Source organism: Chlorocebus sabaeus, chromosome 22 (assembly GCF_047675955.1).
Source record: "Chlorocebus sabaeus isolate Y175 chromosome 22, mChlSab1.0.hap1, whole genome shotgun sequence".
NCBI classification, from domain to species: domain Eukaryota; kingdom Metazoa; phylum Chordata; class Mammalia; order Primates; family Cercopithecidae; genus Chlorocebus; species Chlorocebus sabaeus.
Genome location: NC_132925.1, coordinates 45,483,279 through 45,510,400, shown reverse-complemented (window position 1 = coordinate 45,510,400; position 27,122 = coordinate 45,483,279). Strand labels below are relative to the sequence as shown.

The 27,122-nt window shown below is 47.3% G+C and overlaps 1 protein-coding gene across 4 annotated transcripts in view; it reads left to right on the top strand.

Moving 5' to 3' along the window:
- The window catches only part of SLC41A3 (solute carrier family 41 member 3), an 80,411-nt gene that overhangs the window by 5,520 nt on the left and 47,769 nt on the right, over window positions 1-27,122 (top strand). For 3 of the 4 annotated variants that reach the window (XM_007985526.3, XM_007985523.3, XM_007985524.3), the window contains exon 2: window positions 10,334-10,633. In XM_007985526.3, coding sequence (XP_007983717.1) covers window positions 10,361-10,633 — 273 coding nt within the window. In that variant the 5' untranslated portion in view covers window positions 10,334-10,360. Of the gene's footprint in view, window positions 1-10,333; window positions 10,634-21,724; window positions 22,493-27,122 lie in introns of those variants that run through there. The other variant, XM_007985525.3, reaches the window with a different exon arrangement.

Here is a 27,122-nt window from a genome sequence, read left to right as displayed (position 1 = left end):
CTTTTAATCCTCTGTTTCCTCTTCTGTGTAAAGTGGTCAGTAATAAGCTAGCCTTCCCATGGTCCCGTGAGGATTAAAGGAGGTAAAGCCATACTGCACAGGTCATTGGTAACTGTGTCTGTTATTTTTGGAAAAGATTAGGGATCTGGCACTGCAGGGACCCCATGATTCCTACCCTGTTCTGCCAAGCATGCGTCTTTGTCGTGGTTCTGGGGCTGCCACCCTGAGAAGCAGAGTGGGGCCTGGAGAGCCAGCCGATAGCTCAGCTCTATGTGGTATGTGTTCCTCCCTGTGTGGGCAGGGTCCAAGTCCTCCTCCTCTCCTTTCCTCTCCACTAGCTGTCTCTCTATGATGGCCAGGCTTCCAGTGTGGGCCTGGCTCCGTTTTACCAGCATTGCTACAGAGGATGTGATGGGAATTTAAAGACAATGGCTGGTCTGGCCGGAGGGGTCAGGCTGGAAGGTTGATGACGAGAAGGTCATGAGGAAGGTGGAATGGGTTCTGCTGTTAGGACCTAAGGGATGCAGCAGTGGCCTTGCCTAGCCAGGAGGGTGGCCATTCCTGCCTGTGGGAGTGGGGCGGAGAGTTGGAGGGGCCTGGTGTGGTGAAAGGGAGGCATTTTCTGTCTCTGGCATTGGGCCCCTGCAGGTCCTTCAGGGAGGTGGGAGGCAGGTGGGAGTAGGCAGTTCCCATCTCTGTTTATTGCCTCTTGGAGCCACACTGGTGCCGCCTGGGCCCAGGTTCTCTGGGCTGGATGAGGGGCACCATTCCTACCACTGAGAGTGCTGCTGACTCGAGAGGCCTCCCTGTGCCCTGTCCCCACTGCATGACATGGTCGCCCAGGCCGGCTGCTCCTTTGCTGACTCACCACCTGCTCCATTCAGGCCCCTGAGAAGGAAGCACTGAGGATGCAGGAGGTGCCGTGACCCTCCGCTTCTCCCTGCTGCAAGGCACAGCGCAGGGCACACATCCCTGTTCAGTTCTTCCATCAGCTCCTCCTGAATCCATAAATTACATGGGAAAATGTTTTACCAGCAGTTGGGTGGCGTAAGCCTCCCACCTCATTCCTTGCCTGAAACTGTGATTGACAAGGAAGGATGACAAGCAGGCAGGCAGACATCTTACTGAACAGGGGCCAGAGATGTATACATTCTATCAAATTTTAAAAATCCAGGATCTAGAACATGGATTAAAAAAAAAAAACACAGTGAGTGTGTGGACCTGTGTCTGTGTGTAAACATTGGAAGGATATACACTAGACTTGCACTGATTATTTTGGAATAGTGAAATTGTCAGTGATTTTTAAACCACGTTATATTATTATTTATTTATTTTTGAGACAGAGTCTCGCTCTGTCCCCTAGGTCTGGAGTGCAGTGGTGTGATCTCGGCTCACTGCAGCTTCCGCCTCCCAGGTTCAAGTGATTCTCCTCCCTCAGCCTCCCAAGTAGCTGGGACTACAGGTGTGCAGCACCACACCTGGCTAATTTTTTGTATTTTTTGATAGAGATGGGGTCTCACCATGTTGGCCAAGCTGGTCTCAAACTCCTAGCCTCAAGTGATCCCCTGGCCTCAGCCTCCCAAAGTGCTGGGATTACAGGCGTGAGCCACCATGCCCAGCCTCATTATATTATTTTGTATTGTCTAAATTATATTTTTTATTAACACATGTCACTTTTGTAATTAGAAAAAAAATCCCGTTATTTTCATTTTGGAAAGGAAAGGCGGCTGAGGTGGTTTATTGATTGTAGAATAGATGAAGAGATTGTGGGGCAGTCATACAGTTCCGTTTTCTACAGCAATAAAATAGATTCAGCAGCATGGCTGAATCTCAGAAACCTAATGTCAAGTGAAAGAAACTGGACATGAAAAGAATCTGTGGAGTGTTACTTTGTTGATCTAAATCACAAAGTAGGCAAAACTCAGCTGTAACACTTAGGGCTGCACACATTGTAAAACTAAAGGAAAAATAAAACAGACCGAGGAATGGTCATCCCCAGAGGAAGGCTAGTGTCACCTCTGGTAGGGAGGGATGAGTTATCAGAGAGGGGCTCAGAGTGGAGAGGCTGGTCATGCTTTGCTTCTTGAACTTAGTGGGAGTGTAAGGGTTCTTGCTTTAATAATATCTCATAAATGATTCATAATTTTTTATTGTGATATAAATTTCATACCATAAAATTCACCCCTTTTAAATGTACAGTTCGGTCGAACAGAAGACTCATATTCATACAAAGACTTGTACATGAATAATAGGAGTATTAGTTGTAGTAGCCCCAAAGTGGAAATAACCCAAATGTCTGTCACTCATTGGTGGTTAAGCAAAATAGGATATGTCCATACAATGGAATATTACCCATCTGTAAAAAGGAATGAAGTACTGATTCATGCAACAACATGGATGAACCTTGACAACATTATGTCAGGTGGTATCTTAGTGTGGTTTTGATTTGCATTTTTCTAACAGTGAAGCTGAGCACTTTTAATGTTAAGTGACGCCATCATTTCGTGTGCTTATTGGCCATTGTACATCTTTGGAGAAATGTCTGTTCAATTCCTTTGTCATTTAAATTGGTGTGTCTTTTTATTGTTGAATTGTAAGTATTCTTTATGTATTTGGGATACTAAACCCTCATTAATATAATGGCAAATACTTGCACATTTTGTGGATTGTCTTTACTTTCTTGAGAGTGTTCTTTGAAACGCAACTTCCAAATTTTTATGAAATCCAATTTGGGAATTTTTTCTTTGGTTGCTTGTACTTCAGATATCACATCTAAGAAACTGTTGCCTAATCCAAAGTCCCTGAGATTTATACCTGTATTTCATTCTAAGTGTTTTAGCTCTTATGTTTAATTCTTTAAGCCATTTTGAGTTAGTTTTTGTATGTGGTTTGAGGTAGGGGTTCAAATTCATTCTTTTGCATGTGAATATTCAGTTGTCCAGCACCATTCGTTGAAGAGACTACTCTTTCCCCCAGTGAATAGTTTTTATATCTTTGTCAGAAATCCATTGGCCATAGATGCATGAATTTATTTATAGACTCTCAGCTATGTTCTATTAATCTATATTTCTATTCTTTGCCAATACCAAGTTTTACAATAAGTTTTGAAATTAGGAAGTCTGTGTTCTCCAACTTCATTCTTCTTTTTCAGAATTGTTTAGGATTTTCTGTTCCCTTGCACTTCCATTTGCATTTTAGAATCACCTTGTCATTTTCTCCAAAAAAGAAGAAAGAAAAAGAAAAAAAAAAACAGACTACTGGAATTTGAATAGGGATTGTATTAAACCTGGAGATCAATGTTTTGTAGTTTTCAGGGTACAAGTTTTGCACTTCATTTGTTAAATTTGTTCTGAAGTTTTCTTCATTTCTTGCATTTCTATTGCAAATGCAATTGTTTATTTACTTTTAGATTATTCATTATTAGAGTATAAAAATAAAACTGGATGGGTACAGTGGCTCACAGCTGTAATCCCAGCACTTTGGGAGGCTCAGGCAGGAGGATCACTTGAGCCTAGGAATTTGAGACCAGTCTGAGCAGCATAGCAAGACCTCGTTTCTTTTTTTTTAAAAAAAAAAAAAAAAAAAAAAAAAAAAAAGCTGAGCATGATAGCATATACCTGTAGTCCCAGCTGCTCAGGAGGCTGAGGTGGGAGGATCGCTTGAGCTCAGGAATTTGAGACCAGCCTGGGTAACGTAGCAAGACCCTGTCTACAAAAAATTTTAAAAATTAGCCAAGCATGGTGGCACATGCCTGTAGTCCCAGCTACTCAGGAGGCTGAGGTGGGAGGATTACTTGAGCCTAGGAAGTTGAAGGTGTAGTGAGTTATGATCGTACCACTCCACTCCAGCCTGGGTGACAGAGTGAGAACCTGTCTCAAAACAACAACAAAAACAACCAAACAACCCAAAAACCCAAACAACAACAAAACAAACAAACTGACTTTCGTGTATTGACCTGTGTCCTCCAGTCCTACACCTTGCTGAACTTGTTTACTGGCTGTAATAGTTTGTGTGTATGTCGATCCCTTATGGTTTTTTATGTATAAGATTATGTCATCTGTAAACAGGGGTAGTTTTACTTCTTCCTTTTCAAGCTGGATACCTCTTATTTCTTTTTCTTGCTGAACTCTGCTGGCTAGAACCTCAAGTACAGTGTTTAATACAATTGGCAAAAACAGGGATTCGTGTCTTGTTCCTAATCTTATTGGGAAAGCTTTCAGACTCTCGCTAAGTATAGTTAGCTTTGGATTTCTCACAGATGCCTTTAATCAGGATGAGGACATTCCCTTCTATTCCTCTTATCATTATCAAATATGTTTCTTTGTCTGTGGTAAGAATTCTCATCTTAATGTCTAGGAATAGAAGGGAATGTCCTCATCCTGACTAAGGGCATCTATGAGAAACCCAAAGCTAACTTTTTAAAGTGTTTTTATCATGAAAGAGTGTTGGATGTTGCCAAATGCTTTTACTGTGTCTGTTGAACTGTTTTCTACCTATTATTGTATTAATTTGGTGTATTACATTGATTTTCATATGTTGAACCAACTTTGCATTCCTGAAATAAATCCCACTTGGTTATATTGTAAGTCTTTGTATGTACTAGTGGCTTGAGTTTATTAGTATTTTGCTGGGGATTTTGTGTCTGTATTCGTAACACTCATTGGTCTGTAGCTTTCTTGGGTTGTCTTTATACTGGTCTCTGACAAACAGTTGGGAAGTGTTCCCTTCTCCAATTTGTTGTTGAGAGTTTATGAAGGATTGCTGTTATTTTTTTTTTTTTAATGCTTTGTAGACTTCTCTAATGAAGCCATCCAGTCTTAAGCTTTTCTTTGTGGGAAATTTTTTGGTTACCAATTAAATCTCTTTTAATTGTAGATCTATTAATATTTTTTATTTCTTCATGAGTCAGTCTTACTCGTTTGTGTGTTTCTAGGAATTTGTACATTTCATCTAGGTTTTCTACTTTTTTTAGCTTTATTTATTTTTTAACTTTTATTTTAGGTTCAGGGGTATATATCCATATTTGTTATAAATTAGGTGTCATGGGGGTTTGGTGTACAGATTATCTTGTCACCCAGGTAATAAACATAGTACCTAATAAGTAGTGTTTTGGGTTTTTTTTTTTTTTGAGAGAGGGTCTTGCTCTGCCACCCAGGCCGGAGTACAGTGGTGCAGTCATGGCTCACTGCAACCTCTGCCTCCCATGCTCAAGCAATCCTCCTGCCTCAGCCTTCCAAGTAGCTGGGACTACAGGTACACTCCACCATGATTGGCTGATTTTTGTATTTTTTATAGTGGTGGGGTTTCACCATCTTGTCTAAGCTGGTCTTCAACTCCTAAGCTCAAGCAATCTGCTTGCTTCAGCCTCCCAAAGTGCTGGGATTATAGGCATGAGCCACGGCAACTGGCCAGATAGGTAGTTTTTTGATCTTCTTTCTCCTCTCACCCTCCATTCTCAAGTAGACCATGGTGTCTCTTGTTCCCTTCTTTATATGCATGTGTACCCAATGTGTGGCTCTCACTTATAAGTGGAACATGTGGTATTTGGTTTCTGTTTCTACATTAGGTTGCTTAGGATTATGGCCTCCAGTTCCATCCATGTTGCTGCAGAGGACATGATCTCGTTTTTTCATGGCTGCATAGCATTCCATGGGCATATGTACTACATATTCTTTATTCAGTCTTCTGTTGATAGGCATTAGGCTGATTTTATGTCTCTGCTATTGTGAATAGCGCTGTGATGAACATATCTGTGCATGTGTCTTTATGGTAGTATGATTTATATTTCTTTGGGTATACACCCAATAATGGGATTGCTGGGTTGAATGGTACTTCTGTTTTAAGCTCTTTGAGGAATCATCCCCACTGCTTTCCACAATGGTTGAACTAATTTACATTCCCACAAGCAGTGTATAAGCATTCCCTTTTGTCTACAACCTCACCGGCATCTGTTATTTTTTGACTTTTTAGTAATAGCCACTCTGACTGGTGGCTTTTCCAATTTGTTGGCTTATAATTAATCATATATTCTCTTATAGTTATGTTTAGTTTAGGTCATGATGTTTCCTCTTTCATTCCTAATTTAACTATTTGAGCCTTCTCTCTTTTTTTCTTCATCAGTCTCTCTAAAGGATTGTCACTTTTGTCGATCACTTCAAGGACCCAACTTTTGGTTTTGCTGGGGTTTTTTTTGTTTTGTCTTACAATTCTCTTTCATTTATTACCAATTTAATCTGTATAATTCCTGCCTTCTCCTTTTTTTGGGTTTAGTTTGCTCCTCTTTTTCATCTGAAGGTGGAAGATTGATTTATTAATTTGTTCTTTTTAAAGAAATGGATATTTATAGCTATAAACTTCCCTCTAAGCACTACATTAACACATGCCATAGTTTTTTGGTATGTTGTATTTTCATTTTCATTCATCTCAAAGAAATCTCTAATTTCTTTTGTGATTTTTGTCTTTTACTCATTAGTTATTTAAGAGTATGGGCTGGGCTTGGTGGCTCATGCCTATAATCCTAGCACTTTGGGAGGCCAAGGTGAGCAGATCACTTGAGATCAGGAGTTCGAGACCAGCTTGAGCAACACAGTGATGTCCCATCTCTACAAAAATTTTAAAAGTTAGCTGGTTGCGGTGGCGCACACCTGTAGTCCCAGCTACTTGGAGGGCTGAGATGGGAGGATTGCATGAGCCCCGGAGGTCTAAGCTGCAGTGAGCTGTGATCACACCACTGCACTCCAGCCTGGGTGCCAGAAAGAGACCCTGTCTCCAAAAAAAAAAAAAAAAAAGAGAGAGTATGTTGTTTAATTTCTGCATATTTATGAATTTCCCAAATTTCCTTCTGTTATTGATTTCTAATTTTATTTTGTTGTGGTTGGAAAACATATTTTGTATGATTTCAGTCTTAAATTATTGAAGTTATTGTTCCTAAGATAGATCAAGCCTGCAGAATGTTCCATGTGTAGTTGATAAGATTAAGTATTCTGCTATTGTTGCACGGAGTGTTTTGTATAGATGTGTTTGATCTAATTGGTCTATAATGTTGTTGAAGTCCTCTTTCTTTTGTTGATACTCTGTCAAATTGCTTTATCAATTATTGGAAATGAGGTATGTCCAACTATTATTATTGAATTGTCTTTTTCTTCAATTCTGCCACTTTTACTTTGTGTATTTTGGGGCTTTGTTGTTAGGCATATGTGTGTTTGTAATTGTTATAGCTTCTTGATAGATTGACCGTTTTATCATTATTAAATATCCTTCTTTGTCTGTAATAAGAATTCTTGTCTTTATGTCTATTTTGCCTGGTACTATTAATAGTATTAAAGCCACTCCAGTTATCTTTTGATTACTGTTTGCATGGTATATTTATTTAAATCCTTTTACTTCCAACCTATCCATATATACTTAATGTAATAATTGATAAGATGGGATTTGTGTCTGCCATTTTGCCATTTGTTTTCTATATGTCTAATGTCTTTTTTCCCTGTTTCCCCATTACTACGTTGTTTTGTATGAAGTAGATCTTCCCTAGTGTATCACTTTTATTCACTTGTTATTTCTTTTACATTTTTTTTTCTTAGTGGTTGCCCTGAGGGTTACAATCAGCACCTTGGTTTATAATAATCTTGTTTGGATCAAGAACAACTTAATTCCAACTTGATATACATAGTTGTCTTTAAATTGGATAAGAGGAAAAAGAGTTACTAACAAAAATGTGTTTATACTTTAAAAAAAATCTGTCTAGGTGTTTACCTTTACCGATGCTCTTCCTTTCTCTGTGTGGATTCAAGCCTAGGTCTTGGATTCCAGCCTTAGTCTAGGATGGTAATTTGGCCTGAAAGACTCCCTTTAGTGTTTCCTTTAGGGCAGGTATGCTGGGGACGAATGCCCTGTGTCTGTTTATCCGAAAATCTCTTTAATTTATTCTTTACTTTGAAAAGATAATTTTGCTAGTTAAGAATTCTTAAGTGACAGCTTTTGTTCTTTGAGCACTTTGATGCGATCCTGTTGCTTTCTGGCTTCTATTTCTGATCAAAAATGAGCTGTTAATCTTATAGAGCAGTGGTCCCCAACCTTTTTGCCACCAGAGACTGGTTTTGTGGAAGACAATTTTTCGATGGACTGGGGCAGAGGGGAGGCGCTGGTTTGGGGATGAAACTGTTCCACCTCTTCATCAGGCATTAGATCCTCATAAGGAGCACACAACCTACATCTCCTGCTTGTGCAGTTCACAATACAGTTTGAGCTCCTATGAGGATCTGATGCTGCCGCTGATCTGACAGGAGAGGGAAGCTAATTAGGCAGTGCTGCTCGGCAGGAGCCGCTCACCTTCTGCTGTGTGGCCCAGTTCCCAACAGGGGTTGGGGACCCCTGCTCTAGAGGATCCCTTGTACATGATGAGTTGCTGCTCTCTTCCTGCTTCTAAGATTCTTGGCAGGTCTTGGTGTGCTCTCTCAGAGTTTATTCTACTTGGAATTTGTGGAGCTCTTTGGATGTGGAAATTAATGTTTTATGAAGTCAGGAAAGTTTTCGCCCTTTGTTTTTCAAATATTCTTTCTGCCTTCCCCCTTTTCAACATTTATATTGTTATGCTTGATATTATTCCATAGTTCTCGGAGGTCCTGTTTCTTTTTCTTTATTCCTTTTCATTTCCGTTCTTCATACTGAATAATCTCTCTTGATTTATCTTTCAGTTCAGCGATTCTTCGTATTCCCCCTGCTCAGATCAGCCGTTAGCTCTTCTTGGGAATTTTACATTCCAGCTCTCGTACTTTAAAACTAGTGCATTTCTATTTGGTTATTTTTAAAAATAATTTTTATCTCTATTGGCATTCTGTATTTGAGTAGATATCATTCTGAAGCTTTCCTTTGCTTCTTCTAGTATGGCTTCTTAAGTTCTTGGAACATATTTAAAACAGCCAATTCAAAGTTTTGGCCTCCTTCAGGGACAGTTACTATTAATTTTTTTTAATGGGCCATACTTTGTTATTTCTTGGCACGTCTCATTTCTGTTGTTGAAAGCTAGACCTTTAGCAGTATATAACATGACAGGTGTGGAAATGAGATTCCCCCCTCCCCTGGATTTGCTGTTGCTGCTTGTTGTTTGTTGTTTGTATAGTAATTTTTCTGGACCAATCCTGTAAACATCCTCCATTCTCTGTTGTGTGTGGCCATGGAAATCTCTGCTCAGTGCCAGCTGATGACCAGTTACAGATTTCCTTGAACTCCATGCCTGGAACTCTGTGCCAGGAATGAGTGTGCCTCCCAGTCTTTACTCAGGGGCTCTGTGTGCACACTGGGCACATCCAGTCCGGTGCTCGCCAGAGCCTCCACAGCCTTTACCTGCTGCTTGTGCAAAGTGTCCAGGAGGTGCAAACTTGGGGCCTTCCTAGGAATTTCCTGAGTGTGTTCCTAGCCACCAGTGTGGCACTGTGTATTGGTGGCCTGCTGTCAGGTTGGTGTGAAAGCAATTGCAGTTTTTGCCATCAGAAGTAATAACAAAAATTGCAATTACTTTTGTACCAATCTAATAGATTCCCAGAGTGTGCAGGAATTTTTCAAAACCCCTGTTGACATCCCCTTCCTCAGCTTTTCCTTTAAATGTTTTCATTATTCTGTTGTTCACCCCAGCTAGTAGCCACTGTGCCTGTAATTGTTTTCTACTAACTTCTCCCAGGGTAAAAGATTTTGTACCAGGTGAACTCCAAGTGGGGTTAAATACAGACAGCCTTCTAAGTGGGGTCTTCCAGAGATCTCCAGATCGGTCAAAAAATAATTCTTTGGGCATGGGGACTTGAAAGAACTCCAGCCTTGTCATACCCTCCAGGCTGCTGGCTCTCACTGCAATTGTGGGCTGTCCATTTTCAAGGCCAGGGCAGAGCTGGGGAGGGTAGTGGGACCAGGCAAGTTAGAATGTCACCAGCATCTTGAATGTTACAAAGTGATCTTTCTTGCTGAGAGTCTTGACTAGGTACTCCTGGATGCCTTGAGCCTTTGGTATCAGTAAGAGTTCTGAAAAAAATGATTTTGATAGTTTTTGTTGTTTTTTAAAGTTGCTTTTACAGAAGAGAGAATTTTCAGAGGCCCTTTTTTGCTGACTTCAGCCCATATATGTTTGTGCTCTTCTGTATGTTTTGTGCTCACACATGTGCATATTAAACAACAAACTATCGTAAATTGGGGTGCAGGAGTCTGGTGGAGCAGGTGCTGAGTGAAGGCTGCGGGTTGGATGGACCATACCAGCCTGGGGCTGGACACGTGCCTGAGGCTCCTTGGGTGTTAGCACCATGGGAGAAAGGAACTCAGCCCTACAACTTTGTGTCTCCCACTGTAGGGCTGCCAGGCACCCAGCTGTGTCCAGATGGATGGGACAGAGACCCGGCAGCGGAGGCTGGACAGTTGTGGCAAGCCAGGGGAGCTGGGGCTTCCTCACTCCCTCAGCGCAGGAGGACTCCCTGGAGCCTCAGAAGATGGAGCTCTCAGGGCCCCTGAGAGCCAAAGTGTGACCCCCAAGCCACTGGAGACTGAGCCTAGCAGGGAGACCGCCTGGTCCATAGGCCTTCAGGTGACCGTGCCCTTCATGTTTGCAGGCCTGGGACTGTCCTGGGCCGGCATGCTTCTGGACTATTTCCAGGTAAGAGGGAACTAAATGGGAACGGGGAGGGGGACACTGCCAAACGTCACCTATAGAGTAGGCAGCTGCATGTCAGGTCGAGCTTAAAGGTGGTTGGGCAATCCTCTCAAAAAGCCATTTTTTTTTCCTGTATATTGGGCAAGATTCTTTTAGTCTCTGGTGACAGAGACTAAATTTAACCCAAGTTAATCTTCAATAGACAATTTATTAGCCCATATGATTGGTGTAGAACAAAACATACTTAATCATTTCCCTTCTGATGTACTTTGAAGTTTAACACAGTTGACTGACTGTGTCAGTCAACTACTGCTGCCATAACAAAGTCCCACACGCTAGGGGGCTTCAACAACAGACATTTATTTTTGCACAGTTCTAGAGGCTGGAAGTCCAAGATCAAGGCGTTGGCAGCACTGGTTTCTCCTGCGGCCTCTGTCTTTGGCTTGCAGATGGCTGCCTTCTCTCCGTGTCTTCACGTGATCTTTCCTCTGTGCATGTCTCTGTCCTAGTCCCTTTTCCTAAGATGACACCCGTCAGATTGGGTTAGGGACCCCCGTAATGACCTCATTTTAATTTAATTACCTCTTAAAGGCCGCGTCTCTAATTACAGTCTCATTCTGAGGTACTGGGTGCTAGGACTTCAACATATGAATTTTTGCAGGGACATAATTTAGCCTATAACCACTTTAAAAAATGCTGCAGTGAATCATCTTGACATAAATCATTTTATACATCTCTGAATAAATTGGTAGGATAACTTGTTACGAGTAGAATTACTGGGCAAAGAGCATGTGCGTTTGTGGCTTTAATGGAGATCACCAAATCATTTGCTTAGTGGTGCGGGGTTCCAACCCACAGACCCTGACCCAGCGACAGATGAGACACGTACATTAACACAGATATGTTGCCTGTCACTTCAGCTAAGGGGCTCTGCTCTGAGTCTGCAGCATGGCCCCATAAGCCAGCGGAAGTTCGTATTCATTTACTACAGATTACATGACAAAGGCTTTGAGTCAGCACACCTGTGGGTAATTAATCTGGTAGCCCTCCACCAGAGAGAGCAGTCCTACAGATGATCAAAGGTTTGTCCTAGAACCACACGAGTAAACAAGCTATTTAGATAAACTCCCCCACATTCCCTTGTTATTTGCTCTTCTGCTATCAATTCAAAGAGGATTAGGCTGCCTTCAGCCAAATCTTTTACTGAAGCTATGCAACACCCCAGCCTTCCAAGAAAGTTTGTGACTGTTTCCTTTTTTTTTTTTTTTTTTTTTTTTTTTTTTTTTTTTTTTTTTGAGACGGAGTCTCGCTCTGTCGCCCAGGCTGGAGTGCAGTGGCCGGATCTCAGCTCACTGCAAGCTCCGCCTCCCAGGTTCACGCCATTCTCCCGCCTCAGCCTCCCGAGTAGCTGGGACTACAGGCGTCCGCCACATCGCCCGGCTAGTTTTTTGTATTTTTTAGTAGAGACGGGGTTTCATCGTGTTAGCCAGGATGGTCTCGATCTCCTGACCTCGTGATCCACCCGTCTCGGCCTCCCAAAGTGCTGGGATTACAGGCTTGAGCCACCGCGCCCGGCGTGACTGTTTCCTATAACTATCTTTATAATTTTTCCCACCACCCTGACTGAACTCCCACGTTGTGGTAGAATGTTGTACTTCCTCCACACCACGGGGAAATGCTTGTTCCCAACACTCACCAACACAGGTTTTTTCAGCCTTTTTGATCTTTAGTAATCTGCTAGCTGGAAATTGCATTTCATTGTATTTAATTTCTCTCGATGCCTAACAAGTTATCCCAAAACTCACGCATTATATTAAGCATGTGTGTATCCCAATAATACACACATGCTTCATATAATAGCATGTATTATCTCATGGTTACTGTGGGTAAAGAATCCAGGTGAAGTTTAGCTGGCTTTTCTGCTTCATGGTCTCTTCTGAGACTGGGGCACCAGCCCAGCTCACTTAGAGGGTGACATTCCTGGCAGATACTGGACTGCGAGCCTCAGTTCCTCACTGCTGTTGTCCAGAGGCCCCCTCAGGTCCTCTCCATGTGGACGTCTCTAGCATGGTGCCCGCCTCATCAGGGTACAGTCCAAGACGGAAAAAGAGTCTGCTGACGAGACAGACATCACTGTCCTCTGTAACCTAGTCATAGAAGCGGCATGGCCTTGCTTCTGTTGGTGAGAATCAGGTCACCAGGTTCAGCTACATTCCAGGTGAAGCAGTTGGCTAAGAGCATCAGTACCAGGAGGTGGTCGGGGGCCTTCCTCAAGGGCTGCTGCCTGCTGTCGTCATTATAGTGTGATCTGTGCTTCTTATTACAAGTGAGAGAGGTTGAGGATCTTGGTATTTCTATTTATATTCTTTGCTCATATTTCTATTGAGTATTTTCCTGTTCTCTTATTGACACCTAGGGGCTTTGTATATATTAAGGAAATTGGTTGTTTCATTGTGATGTAAATTATAAATATTTCCTATGTTTTCCCCATTTATCTTTTGACTTTGCTTTTGGTGGCTTTTTGCTGAGCGTTCGTTTTTTCAAATGCAGTCTCAGTCATCTTTCTTCTAAGGCTCTGAGCCTATGCCCTCCTTAGAAACAGAAGCTGCTTTTTTTATACAGCTGCCCATCTGCCCGTGTGCGTGCACAGGGCAGCACATATTAGAGACTAGGTATGTGTTCCCATGAAGAAGAAAAACTCTCTACTACAAGTCTGCTTTCTTTCCATTGCAAATATGAGAGGTTCAAAGTGGATGTACACAGCTGTCATGCTGGTCTGCATTGGTTTGTTGGCTGGTTAGTGTTCAGTTCGGTGCAAACATTTCAAAACTGGAAGCTTTTCATTACAGTGCTTATATTCAGTTCCTCTATAAAACTCAGATGATTTGGCAACATGTGGTTTATGTGTCAGTTTTCTATTGCTGTGTTCCAAATTACCACAAATTTAGCAGCCTAAAACTGCATGCATTGATTAGCTCATAGTTCTGTAAGGCAAAGTGCAGGTATGGTGTGGCTGGGATCTTTGCTCAGGATCTCAACAGCTGAAATCCACATGTTGGCCAGGATGCGTTCTCTTCATGAGGCTCTGGGGGAACATGTACTTCTAAGCATATTCCTGTCTTCAGAACTCATCTCCTGGTGCTGTGTTCCTCCCTGAGGTTGAAGACTGCGGATCCATTTCCTTGCTGGCTGTCAGCCAGGGGCTGCACTTCACTTCTCCAGGCCACTCCTGTGTCTTGCCATGTGACCCTACCATCTTCAAAGGCAGCAGTGGAGACACCTCCCTTGGGTGAAATCCCTGTCTGACTTCAGGAAGTGCCTGCTCCCTTTAAAGGGTTTACCTGATGAGGCCAAGCTCATCCAAGTTAATCTTTCTGAAATTCCACCAGGACTCCTCACTGGAATGCGTGGAGCAGGCAGGAATGCCAGCAGTCTCCAGATATTGATCCAGTCCTGGGCTCCGTGGGTGGGCTGGGATGAACATTGTGTGCATGTGCTGGGAAGAACGGGGGTCTCCAGGCAGGCTGTGGCCTTACAGAGACACGGAGCAGTCTAGAAAGGCCAGGAGGGCAAGAGGGCTGGCTGGAGGGGCATTCCGTGTGGGCAGAGAGAGAAGCTGGGAGTGCAGGAAGAGGTGAGGGCAGCCTGTTTTGATTGCCTCCTCTTTACTCTGCTGGTGAGGATGCGGGGGTCCTGCCCTAGGGTTATGGGGATGGTGGACACTCAATACCTGGCTCTGGACAGGTGGGGACCATGGCAATTTGTCAGTCCTCATACCGATCACCCGGGCAGGAGGACGTCGCACACCTTGTAGGGCCACTCGGGAGCAGAGTGAGCCAGCAGGGGATGTTTGGGGCAAGATTTGTCATAACAAGCGAGTGGGAAACCCGCCCTCCATGCCTGACTATTTGCATAATTCCACAGGGTGGCAGAAACTGACGCGGGCTCCTCAGGGATGTGGAGGGACAGTTCCCGCCCTGAGATAAGGAGGCTCTTGGGCTGAGAACCTCGTCCATAGGAGCAGAGTCAGGAGGGGAATGCGCCACTCACAGCATCTTTGCTTTCTCCAGGTATCAAGGCAGCACTTTGGAGTTTTAGGCCTTACCCCACCATTGACCCCTTGATGCCTTGATGCCAGCTTAAGCCTTGATGGTGACTGAGACTTCCAGGGAATAGAAGAGCCTCTCCAGGAAGCAGCGTAGACCCTTGGCCAGGAGAGAGAGTGCCATGTGGTGCCCTTGAAAAGTGAAAAGTGTCTGCTTTGTGTCCAGGAAGGGATTTGGTGGCCTGGGTATGGGGAGTGTGTGTCCCCGGGGTGGGGAGGGGGGGTTGGATCCGGCTTAATCAGTGCCTGTGACAGTGGTGACACCCAGTGGAGGTCCCTTTGCCACCTGTCACTTCATCAGAGTTCTTTGAGGGCCCCATGTGCCTCCTGCTAACCCTGGCTGCCTGTGACCCACCCGGGAAGTAGGGGCTCCACTGGGTGCTTCCTGCAGAGCTGGTGCTCTGTATTTCAAGAAGGAAATGAGGGCCTTGGCCACCGTCGCCATGCCTGAACCTTAGAGAGGATCAGGAGTGACTGTCTGAGGCCTTGTGTGTGGCTGTAGTGTATGTGTAGGCATTTGTTACCCTGTTCTATATTGTGTGTGTCAGTGAGGCAGGAAATTCCCAGAGCTCTGTACCCCCAAGTGGGGCAGCTTCGAGGCCCTGGGCCAAGAGCCTGTGCACAGGTGCAGAGGGAGCGCCAGCAGGCCAGGGTGCCCATGCTGTTGATTGCCTGATGCTTGGCCACTGTGCTGACCCTTGGAGGTTTGCTCCTTCTCAGGGGCTTCCTGGTTAAGATGGGAAGCAGCAGCCTTCCTCTGAGCTCCCTCACATATTACATGGCAGCACCCTCCGTGAAGCCTGTAGCTCCCACCATGAATGGCCAGCCCATCTCAAGGGCCTTGGGTAGTCAAGGGGCCCAGGGAGGGGTGACTCCTCTGGCACCATGGCATCTGGCAAAGGACTGAGGACAAGGGAGACCACCCCTTCTGCAGGTGGCATATGCCAGAGGGCCCAGGTTTGGCTGCATTCCATTTTTAAGGAGACCTCAGTAGCTGTACTGAGCTTGGGGGTGCCACATGTGAAGGCATAATGGGTAGTGGGAATGGAGGGTCACAGGCACAGCGTCTGTGAGAACTTGTACTTCCAGGAGAGCCCAGCATGTGTCCAGCAGCTGCTCCTCTGATGGTGCACAGTACAGGGTGGAGGAGAGCATTTCCCTGGATCCACAGCCCCTAGACAACTTATGGCCATCAGCTTGTAGACTCCAGGGCTTGCGGGGAGGTTGCTAATGCCCCTCTCTTGCATGAAGGCGTTTCTGGGGGCACTAATAGGAGTGACTGCTGATTTTAACTTGGGCAGATCTTGGAACCTTTTGTTGGAGTGGCTCGTTTGAGTTTGCTTGCTTTGCAGATGACAGCATAAATGGGCATAAGTAAAATTTGTAGATGAGAAATATGTTGCTTCCAGAACCCAAAAGGAAAGTGGCAAAGGGACCTCCACTGGGTGTCATCATTGTCACAGGCACCCAAAGGTCCGGAACGCAAAAGGAACTGAAAGATGTTAGAGACTTGTATTAATGTTGTGGATGCTGAGAGGGTTAATAGCTCTTTTGTTGCAGTGTTGGGGATGGAATGGCTCTCAGTTTACCAAATAATTTTCAGGCGTTTAACCAAGGTGCCAGGCCTCACACCACATGTGGGGTGATGGCCCCCGCTCTCGTTGTGAGTGCCTTTGTGAGTTACTTATATGCCCTTAATTAGTGAGTCAAAGGAGCCTGGAGGAAGGCATCGTCAGTGTAATATAACTGTGTTCCTGAGAAAGACAGATGCAGGGGAGACCTTGGCCACATGACTGTGTGTGATGGCAGAGCTGTGGAGGTCCCCATGGGGAGCCTGGAAAAGGTATCTAATGTCCCTTTAGAGGTGAAGGCCGACTGTGTCTGAGAGGCTGGTGAAATAGACACTGAACAGAATGTATTAACCAAGTCTATAGCAGCAAAGTACCAGTTGATTTGGATGGAGTCAGTGATTTCTATAATATTCGGTGTTGGATGTGGGGTCTGAATGGACAGGGTCACGGCATTAAGGTGGTGGTAATCCACCAGGAGGCACCCTTTCGTTCTCTCCAGATTTAGGAATGAGCCAAATTGCCCTGTGTAAAGGAGAAGCAGGGGGATTGACATACCCTGTTTAAGTCTTGCATAGTAAGTTTCCCTCCTTGAAGGTCCTGTTGTAATTTGCATTGGGTGGTATTAACTGTTTTAATGGGGAGCAGGGGAGGGTCTGTGGGGTCTCATCTTGTCAAGCCAATTTGTAAGTCAGACCAGGTGGCAGGAGTGCCAGGGAGCACCCACCAGACTCACACCAGCCTGTAGTCTCGTCATGGGGGCAAAAACAGCCCTTTAGGGTGGGAGGAGATGACAGAGCCCAAGAGAGATAGCAACTGGCAATTGCATCCCAGCTGACTGTTAGGGCTTGTTAGCAAGCAAAGAGCAGGCAGGGAGAGCTGGCCAGGTGTCCTCAGTCATGGTGGGCCCATCTGTTCGTGAGCCAATTATGGTCACCTCCTCTTCACCTCGTTGGTGAGGGAGGGGGGTCTCACCCTTGGGTTAAGGGTATGGTGGACCCTTGACACCCAGCCCTGGGCAAGTGAGGGCCACAGCAGTTCATTCATTCATTCATTCATTCACTCATTCAGGCAGCATATACTGTGTCCCTGTGCCAGGCAGACAGCCCTGCCCTCATGCCGCTCACACAGCAGGTGCTGGGGTCAACGTTGATAGCAGTGAGGGCTGTGTGCTCCAGCAAATGGTGGGAGCGGCCCTGTGGAGGGAGACCAAGAAGATCCCCTTTCCCCAGGAGGAGGTGTTGCAGGGGAGGCAAGAGAGGCTGCTTGGAGACAGTGCGTGAGCAGGCCAGCCTGGCAGGGGGTGGACAAGTCTTTCATCTTCACCCGTGGGTGGTTTCTGCCAGTCGAGATCAGAAGCAGAAAATAAAGAAGAACCTTAAGAGTTATTTAAAATTTAATTGACCTGATCTGTGAGATCTGAACAAGATGGGGGAAGAATTCATGCCTGTAAGAATGATCATCTGGCTGAGAACCTGCCGAGGGTCAGGGTGACCCTGAGAAATGAATTGGATGCTGTGTTGGAAACTGCTCCTGGTAAACAAGCAGTTCCTGCTGCAGTGTCAGAAATGTACTCCAAAGCCCCTGCCCACGCTGTGTGGACCCTCCCCTAAAAATACACCCCAGTAAGAACGAGGCGGTGGGCAGAGATCAGTGGTCCTCGGTGTTCTGATCCTGTGGCCTTTGCGGGGTCTGGGCGGCCTGTTGCAGAAGCCCCTCAGGTGCCCCTGATGGGTGAGCACCACTGATCTTGTGCCACTTGTTCATGCTGTGGGCTGTGGGGTGGACCGGAGGCCCAGAGGTCACACAGAAACCGCCGGACCCAGCTTCCACCTGGTGCTCCATGTAGCTGGAATCTAGTTCAAGCTCTCAGATTTTTCTGCTGTGCTACTGAGCTATTTTTAAAACCACACTCTTGATTTTCTGGATTATAACTCAGTGAGCTGTGTTGACATGTTTTGTTCTCAGGTTTTCACAGGAAAGTCATTTTTCTTATATAATTACATTATTTGCTTTTGATGACAGTTTTTCTTGATTTATAAAAGGAAATAATCACAATTGTCAGAATAGACAGAAAATTATAAAATAAAGATTACTTATGAACCCACCACCCAAAGGCAACTACTGTTAGCATTTTGGTATATATCCTTCTGAATGTTTCACAGTGCATGCACGTGTGTGTGTGTGTGTGTGTGTGTGTATCTTTCTCAATTTTTTTTTTTTTTTTTTTTTTTTTCGAGACAGAGTTTCGCTCTTGTTTTCCAGGCTGGAGTGCAATGGCATGATCTCAGCTCACTGCAACCTCCGCCTCCTGGGTTCAAGCAATTCTGGTGCCTCAGCCTCCCGAGTTGCTGGGATTACAGGCGTGCGCCACCATGCCCAGCTGATTTTTGTATTACTAGTAAAGATGAGGTTTCTCCATGTTGATCAAGCTGCTCTCAAACTCCTGACCTCAGGTGATCTGCCCGCCTCGGCCTCCCAAAGTGCTGGGATTACAGGCGTGAGCCACTGCGCCTGGTCTCTCACTCAATTTTTAAACAGATTTGAGAAACATTTTTGTAATGTTTTGTAACTTACTTGATCAGACACCTCTTTCTATATGAGAGTATGCAAATAGTTGTTTATTTCTGCATCTCCTGTGCTGATGAGGATGGTTCCAGGATTCACTGTGTATGAGTATAAGTTGTGCGATGATGTTCGACCATGTCCAAAACTATGATGACACTGAAAGGTACTGACACCTGAAGGAAGTGATCACCTGTCTGGGGTCTTCTCAGCTGTGTGCCTTGGGAATGTGCATCCCACAACAGACCTTGAGCAGCCAGAGAAACTAGGCCAGCCTAGAAGACTCTGTCTTTAACCAGGTGATGCCTTTAAACCAGTAACCTTCTGCAACACTTCTCTCAGAATCAGGCCATTTCTCTCTGCCTCCTGCCGGTTCAATCTCCTGTTTGAACAAACTGATCCTAACCATGGGTGACAGACAGCGATGGGGTTGGCAGGCCGGAGTGGCAGCCCAGAAGCTGAGGGTCTTGGCCTGCCTTTGACACTAACTTGCTGTGTGATCTTGGGAAAACTGTTCATTTTCTTCGTTTGCAAAACAGAATGCTGTAGTTCCTGTGAACATCCCAGGGCTGTTGTGAAAATGATAGAATGTGAGAGAGCTCTGAGAATTACAGACTGCTGCACAAGGGAACAAATGGGCATTCCTTCATTCATTTACAGTGACTGAGTGCGTGTGGCCAGGTCTGCTCTGTGCCCTCGTTATGCCCTGGGTTTCCTTCAGAGCATTTGTCACAGATCATCATTTCTTTCTCTCTTTGTTTTTTTGACTATCTGATAACCTGTGTTTGTTCTGCTCACAGTGTACCCTGGCATTTAGGGTGGAGGCTGGCAAATACTAGTCGGTAAGTACTGATCTGTGGAGTGGAGCCATGGAGAATCCCCAAGATTGCAGCAGTGAGAAGGGCTCTGTTCTCAGGAAGGGTGCGTGCCAGGGAGGGAGAGCAGATACACCTGCATTTCATGCTTCTGTTATGCAAAAGTGGGACCTGTGGGCAGACAGGTTCAGAGAGTACATTGGGAATTCTGGGGAAATAGCTGTTAGGCTCTGGCTGAGAGGAGGTGCCTCAGCTGGCCACAAGGCCTAGCAATGTTTGGCCTGGGTGATGTGTCTGTCGGCCCGCAGCAGAGGGGAGGAGCATGGGCATGGCCCCCATGAGGGTCGTGAGAAGTTCCCTCTGCCGCTACAGCACATGACCGTGTACTAGAAAGGAGGAGGATCACGTGGATGTGTCTTTCCAGATTGCAAGGGGTCCAGATGCCCCTTTCTCAGGCAGTTTGTTGACTACCATGGAGGATGTGCACACAAGCGCCATCCTCATAGTGCCCCCGTGGGTTGTGCCTATGAAGAGCACACACTGGTTTTGTGGGGAGGCAGGTTAGAGGGACAAAGGGCCGTGGCGAAGGCAGCGTCTGTGGGCGGGAGTGGGGGACAGCTGTGGGAGAGGTACGGGCACATGCGGAGTGAATGTGGGACTGAGGTGGTCGGGGCTCAGAGTGAGGCTTGCATTTCTGGCAGAACCTTTCCTTGAGGCAGGCCACCTGGGAGAGGCAGGCTTGGAAGTGGCAGTCCTGAGAGACTGGCAGAGTGAGACACGTGCTCATCCCTACCAGGGCTTAGGTATATGGTCTGAAAGCTCGGAGGAGAGGTCTGGGCTGTGAGAAGTTTGGCAGTTGCTATATCTGAAATAGCGAGATCAGGGGAAGAGATTCCCCAAATGCAGTTAACTACGGCTACATAACAAAGGACACCAAAGCTTAGCAGTTTGTTTAAAGCCAATTATTGTTTGATGTGGAATCCACAGGTTGGGCAGGGCCTGGTGAGAAGAACCTCCTGCTCTGCCCTGTGGCGGTTGGGCCAGCCCAAGATGGCGCACTCGTGTGCAAGGCTGGGCTGTGGGCAAGACCCTGGCTTACGGCCTCTACCTGTGACCACGTGGTCTTCCTCACAGCAGAGTAACTGGGAGCATGAGCAGCCCAAGAGATAGGACATGGAAGTTGTTGGTCTCTTAAGATCCACGCCCAGAAACTGCCACAGCATCTCTTCCACTTTGTTCTCTCAGTTAAACTGTGGGGACAGAGAGGAGAGGGGGGCAGAAACTCTAGCTCTCAGTGGGAATTGTGCTGGAGTTTAGGGCCCATTATGCATTGGTCCTACAAGGGGCTTGAAAATATCTGTTGAATGAATGAGTAAATGAATGGTGTGCGCAAAGACGCAGTGCAAGGAATATTGGGGGCACAAGGGGAACAGGTGCTGGAGAAATTCATCTGGAGTTCGGTTGCAGGGACAGCCTTGGGGAGGCCGGTAGGATCCACACTGGGGAGGGCAGTGGACTCCAGGCTGGGGTCGGCACTTGAGCCTGAGATAGGCTGTCCGACGGGAGAACCAGATAAGGTGCCCACTAGGGTGACAGTTTATGGATGGGAGTGGAAGTGAGACCTAGACCTGATCGCAGCCCTGGGTTCAGCTGATGTGAGTCTGACCCCCAGCTTCGGGCTTCTGCCTGCCCCAGCCTGCCCTCAGGCCTGAACATTCTGTTCCTGGTGCCTGTGGAATGCACAGAGGACACACCCAACAACAGAACTCCAGGAGTCAGAGGTGGCTTCCCAGCCCCTTCTTCTCTGGGTGAGGTGGGGTCAGCAGGGCCAGTCTCACCTTTGTAGCTGAAGAAAGTGAGGTCACTTCGGAAGCATTTTTATGAGTCTTCCAGGCCATAGAGGGAGAACAGGGCTGCGTTTTTTTCTGTGAACACAGCTTCCTGTGGCCATGAACCCGTTGGCTGGACACAACTCGCAATGACCCAGGGCGTGGCTTTCTGCTTGGAGACCCACAGACTGTTGGCCTTGAGGAATAAAACTTGAGGTCTGTAGAGCTGGCCCGAGGAGGCAGTCCCTCTGTGCTGATATCTCCCCAGGCCTCCTCTGCCAGGAGGGGAACAGCCCAGGACACTTGTACAGGGCGAGGTGGCAGCAGACCTCTGTGTGGGCACTCACCAAGGCCAGGCCCCACGTATGCTCCAGCTTTGTCCAGCCCAAGCCAGTATGGACCGGCCTGCTGGGCTGCTGATTGCTGTCAAGGCCAGTGCGGAGGGACCATGAGCCTCCATGGTAGGCCGGCAGAGGGAGGTCCCGGCGGACACACAGCCACTGTCTGAGGAGAGCCTGACCTTCAGGGAGGGACAGCAGGGCCTGGCAGAGTCTCCGTAACGAGGCCCTGAGTCACACTGGCCTTTGTTCCTCACTCATCTGTGCTGGCCCTCGGCCAAGGGGCTGTTGGGGAGCTTTCTGCAGGCGCACGGCACCTGGCGACTGGGAAGCTTCTGTTTGTGTGAACTTCTTGGGAACAGCGTCCTGGTGTGGGCCAGGAGGAGAGGACTGGAGCACCCCAGGCTCCGACTTCGTGCTCCTGGGATCGTGTTGCATTGCCTGGCCATGGTGGTCACCCAGCTGAATCTGGAGTTTTGCTTTCGGGGCAAGAAGCTGCGAGGCTTCAGCTGTGAGCTCACCCGGTCCCCACATGGGGTCTTGCCTGAGTCTTTCTTCACCATCATGTGCCAGGTCGTGGTGCCCATTCTGCTGTCCGGCTTGTGCATGATGGCGGCCGGCCTGGTGATGAACACCGTTCAAGTGCGTACTGGGTGTCTGGGCGATCGGGGTGGGAGACACACAGACCGGGTCTCCTGGCACCACAGACAGGGCAGGCTGGATTCATAAGGGGCCTCCAGAGTGGGACAGCAGCCCTGAACCTGCCCTTGCCGCTTGGGTGTCCCGGGTGTCAGTGAGGCTGTCAGGAGGGACCTCCAACACTGAGACCTCAGAGTTGGAGATTCGCAGAATGATGGAGGTTTGTTAGAACCTTAGCCTACGTGTGCCTCCTTAGCCCAAGGAGCTCAAACCACTTTCCTCCCAGTGCATGTGGGCTCACGAGGCAGAGTCTGCCACTCACCAGTGGAGGGGATTTTTAGTCACACTGTTCTGCCTTGATTTCCCCATCTGTAAAATGGGGATAATGAAAGCTCCCATCTCACAGAATTGTGAGGACCAGATCACTGAGTCTGTGTGCTGTGGTCCGTGTAGGGTGGGGGCGTGACCACTGCAGGCAGAGCTGCGGCATGCCCAGCCCTCAGCATCCTGGTGTGGCCCCTGGTGAAAAAGGACAGGGTTTGGAGCCCGAGGATGCAGGTGGGAGGGCCACAGCAGTCTCCCTGCAGTGGAGGCGTGTGCTGAGGGAGATTCGCTCATCACAATCTGTTTCTCCCCTAGCTTGGTTCAGGCAGCGTGTTGGAATCATTGAGAGGTTTGTGCTATCTGTCAGCTGAAGCATTTCGTAGAGTCAGTTTAGAAAAATTGGAAAATATGCCCAAGCAATGGAGGAAGGCTGTCCCCTCATCTCTATCACCGCTGCTGTGGACCTTTCAAGACAATTTTCTATGTACATATAAACATATGCATATATGGTTTATACTATGCAGTTTTGCTTTTTTTTTTTTCTTTTTGAGATGGAGTCTTGCCCTGTCGCCCAGGCTGGAATGCAATGGCACAATCTCGGCTCACTGCAACCTCTGCCTCCTGGGTTCAAATGATTCTCCTGCCTCAATTCCCAAGTAGCTGGGATTACAGGCGCCCACCACCATGCCTAGTTAATTTTTTTTGGAGTTTTAGTAGAGATGGGGTGTCACCATGTTGGCCAGGCTGGTCTCGAACTCCTGATCTCGTGATCCACCTACCTCAACCTCCCAAAGTGCTGGGATTACAGGTGTGAGCCACCGTGCCTGGCCCACAGTTTTGCTTTTTAATCTGTAAATGTAAATTTAAAATTTCAACCCACGAGAACACCCCAAATAGTGTTTCATGTTCCTGAGTGTACGCAGCACCTCCTTCCTAATGGTGACTCAGCGTCTGTCTGTGCCCCGGCTCCAAGTTGGAGAGGGGCAGCCTGTACCCACCAGGCCACCCAGGCTCCTAATGTGAGCTCACGATACCTCCCAGGCAGCTTCTGCTTGCTCGTCTCAGTTGATGGGACATTCATCCCCTTTTGGGACTAGGGTGGCCTTTTGCATCCTGGCCAGCCCCCCATTAGAAAGCCTGTGTTTCTGTGGGCTTGCAACCTGAATACCTACTTCTTCCCCCAGTAGCCTCACCCTAGACCTGTGCTTATCGCTCCTTCCCTGAGACCACCCAGTTGATGCTGGGGAGAGAGACCGTCAGGCATTCCGGAGGGCTGGGCAGGGAGTGGAGGCCACAAGCAGGTGTTTGCCTTGAAGGAAGAGGGAGCAGTCATTCTTCTTAGAGGTCAGGGGATCTGCAGAGGAGCAGGACAATTCGATTTGGACTTTAAAGGTAATGTAGCAATTTCCAGGATGCCCTGAAAAGACGTGAACATTCCAAGCAGAGGGATTTATGTGCAAAGATATGGGCTAACGATAGTGTGCATTTGTGGAAAGTGAGGGACGGGGTGGCCGCTGTCATGGGGAAAGGGACACTGGGCAGGAATGAGGAGCTCTGTCTGCTCTGCTCAGAGGGTGTGCTGTGCACTGAGTGCAGCACGTGTTTGCTTTATGTTAAAATGAGTGTCTTGCTGGTTTTATTGAAGGGTAGCATAGACACGCAGGAGAGCCCACAATTCCTGTGTGCGTCTCCATGGACCACCTCAAGGTACAGGGGCTGTCGCAGCCCCACCTGGGGCATCCTCAGCAGAGCCCCAGCAGAGTCCTCTGTGCTCAGCCGTCTCAGCGCCACCTCTGACTCCAGTGCTGTGGGTTTGCATTGACTGCTCTTGTCATGTGCTTGTGTGTCTTTGGGGTTCATAGGACTTATGTGTTAGGTATACTCAGGAGAGGAGTTGGCAGTGAAGGGTTACAGGTGGCTGAGTGATGGGGTCATACTTGTGCCACAAAACTCACCCCAGGCAGTGGTGTCAAAGAGGACCCCGAGGGTGAAGCTGGAGGAGCAGGGAAGAGCTGGGGGACTGTGGGCAGAGTTCAGAGCCCCTGGAGTGCAAGAATCATTATTTCTGATGATTTCAGCCTCCCCAGTGACTGATATAGGCATCTTTAAAGTGTTGCTGGAGAGGCCAGTGGCAGAATTTAAAACTTGTGAAGACTTGAATGTCAGATTGGAGAAAAGAAGGCGTTGAATCCTGGCTGGCAGAGCAGGAAGGACACGGGTGGCGAGGAGAAGTTTGGAGATTTGGGATTTGAGGTGCTTGTGGGGTGTTCAACCAGAGTTGGATGGGCAGATCTTATGCTCACAGAGACTTCTGAGCCATAGACATTGGGGGGCACCTGCGCAAGCCCAGGGTGTCAGTCAGTGTATTTGCTGTTGGCTACAGGTAACAGGAAACCTAACTCAAAGGGACTTTAAAAACAAAGACACTTATTATCTCTGTAAAGAAGTCTAGAGATAGGACAGAATTGGTTAATTACTGGATTAACTGTGTCACCCAGCATTTTTTCACTTTACATTTGTATTAGTTTGCTAGGACTGCCATAAAAAAATACCACAGAGCAGATTTTTTTGATTTTTTTCCACAATTCCAGAGGCCAGAAGTCTGAGATGAAAGTGTTGGCAGGGTTGGTTTTTGAGCTTTGCAGATGGCCCTGTGTCTTCACGTGGTCTCCCCTCTGTACGTGTCTAGGTCCAAATTTCCTCCTCTAATGAGGATGCCACTCATACTGGGCTAGGACCCACCCTCATGACTGCATTTCAACTTAATTATCTCATTAAAGACAGTCTCTCCAAATACAGTCATGTTTTGGTACTAGGCATGAGGACTTCACCATATGAATTTTGAGGGACACAGTTCAGCCAGTGTCCGTAGACTTTGGTCCCATCACAGTTGTGTGATACCCAATGTGACCAAACAGGACTTCTCAGATCTCACTTGACCAGAGTCATAGCAACCACTGGCAAGGAGGATGGGACCACCGTGCATCAGGGTTCAGCTTCCACCCCATCTCCCGCCTAGGCTTCCTGCTGAAAGCTCCGGGAACACGGAGCAGGTGGGGTGGCTGCTGGAAGATAGTGCTGGGTGGGCAGTGGAAGGGTACTTAAGCTGCAGAAGGGAGAGGGTGTGGGGAGAAAGGAGAACTGAAGAGAAAGCAGGAAGGAAGGTCAGTATTAAGATGGTCAGGAGGAGGAAGAGGGGCCGAGACTGGGTGGATAGTGTGGTGGGCACAGGACTGGGGGCTGGAGGCTCAGAGGCCAGGGGAGAGGGTGCAGAGCTGTGCCTGTCAGCAGGTGCTTTATCCGTGTGGGGGCCGGGGGACAGTGCCACCCTGCAGGGAGAGCAGCAGATGGGGTTTACCCATCAGGAGGCCACCAGGCAAGGTGTCCTCTCACGCCTCAAAGGTGTCCTCACTTCCTTTAGGGAGACAGAGCCATAGGGCTGCAGCACTGAGGGTGTTGGGTGAGGACAGGCGTTTGTTCAAAGGTAGTAGTGCTGGGAGAACAGGAGGAAGGCTGCTGGGTGGGGCAGGCTGAAAGGAGGGGTTTGCTGTGACTTTGGGGTTGGTGGGTGCCGGGTCTTGGGTATAGGCAGAGAGAGTGCCCATGAGCACACTGGGCTCCACAGGGGGCTAGGGAGAGTGTGGGTGGTGGTGCCTGAAGGCCAGCTGGGGAGTACGTGATGGTCTTGGTTCCCCTGCTGAGGACAGAGGCCCACCCTATGGTGGGTGGAGGGGTGTGCAGGCTGAGAGGACAACTGCGCAGAGCTGTGGCCAGATGCCACCAGGAGACTGTGAGGCATGGGAGGACACCTTGCCTGGTGGCGTTGTTTTCTTCTCAAGTTTTAAGAGAGGGCAAACTCAGGACTCCACCAGAGCTGGAACTGGATTCTGAATTCCACGGCCCGGTAGATAAGGTACAGGAAGAAACTAAACAGTGCTCACCTTCCTTGGTGTGAGAGCAGAAAGGAGTCTTAAAGGGCCTCTGGCCTGATCTCTTCACCTTCACGCCTGGTCAAGCCTGTTGCTGGGCAGCTTGTGGACAACTGTCCAAGTCCTTAGAGGCTGAGTGGGTTTGCACATCTTTACACAGCTCTTGCCTTGTAGGGGAGGGACAGGGCCTAGATCCCAGGCCACCTTTCTCCTTGATGACAAAGCAGGGATTTGTTTCCAGGTCTAGAATTCCAAAACCAGGAGAAGCTTCTAGTGTTAGGCGTCAAAGATCTCTGCAGCAGCCAGACAGGCAAAATAAATCAGTAGGATCAGATGGGGCATTAAAACTGATTTAGGGGAACATCTAATTGCACGTTAAA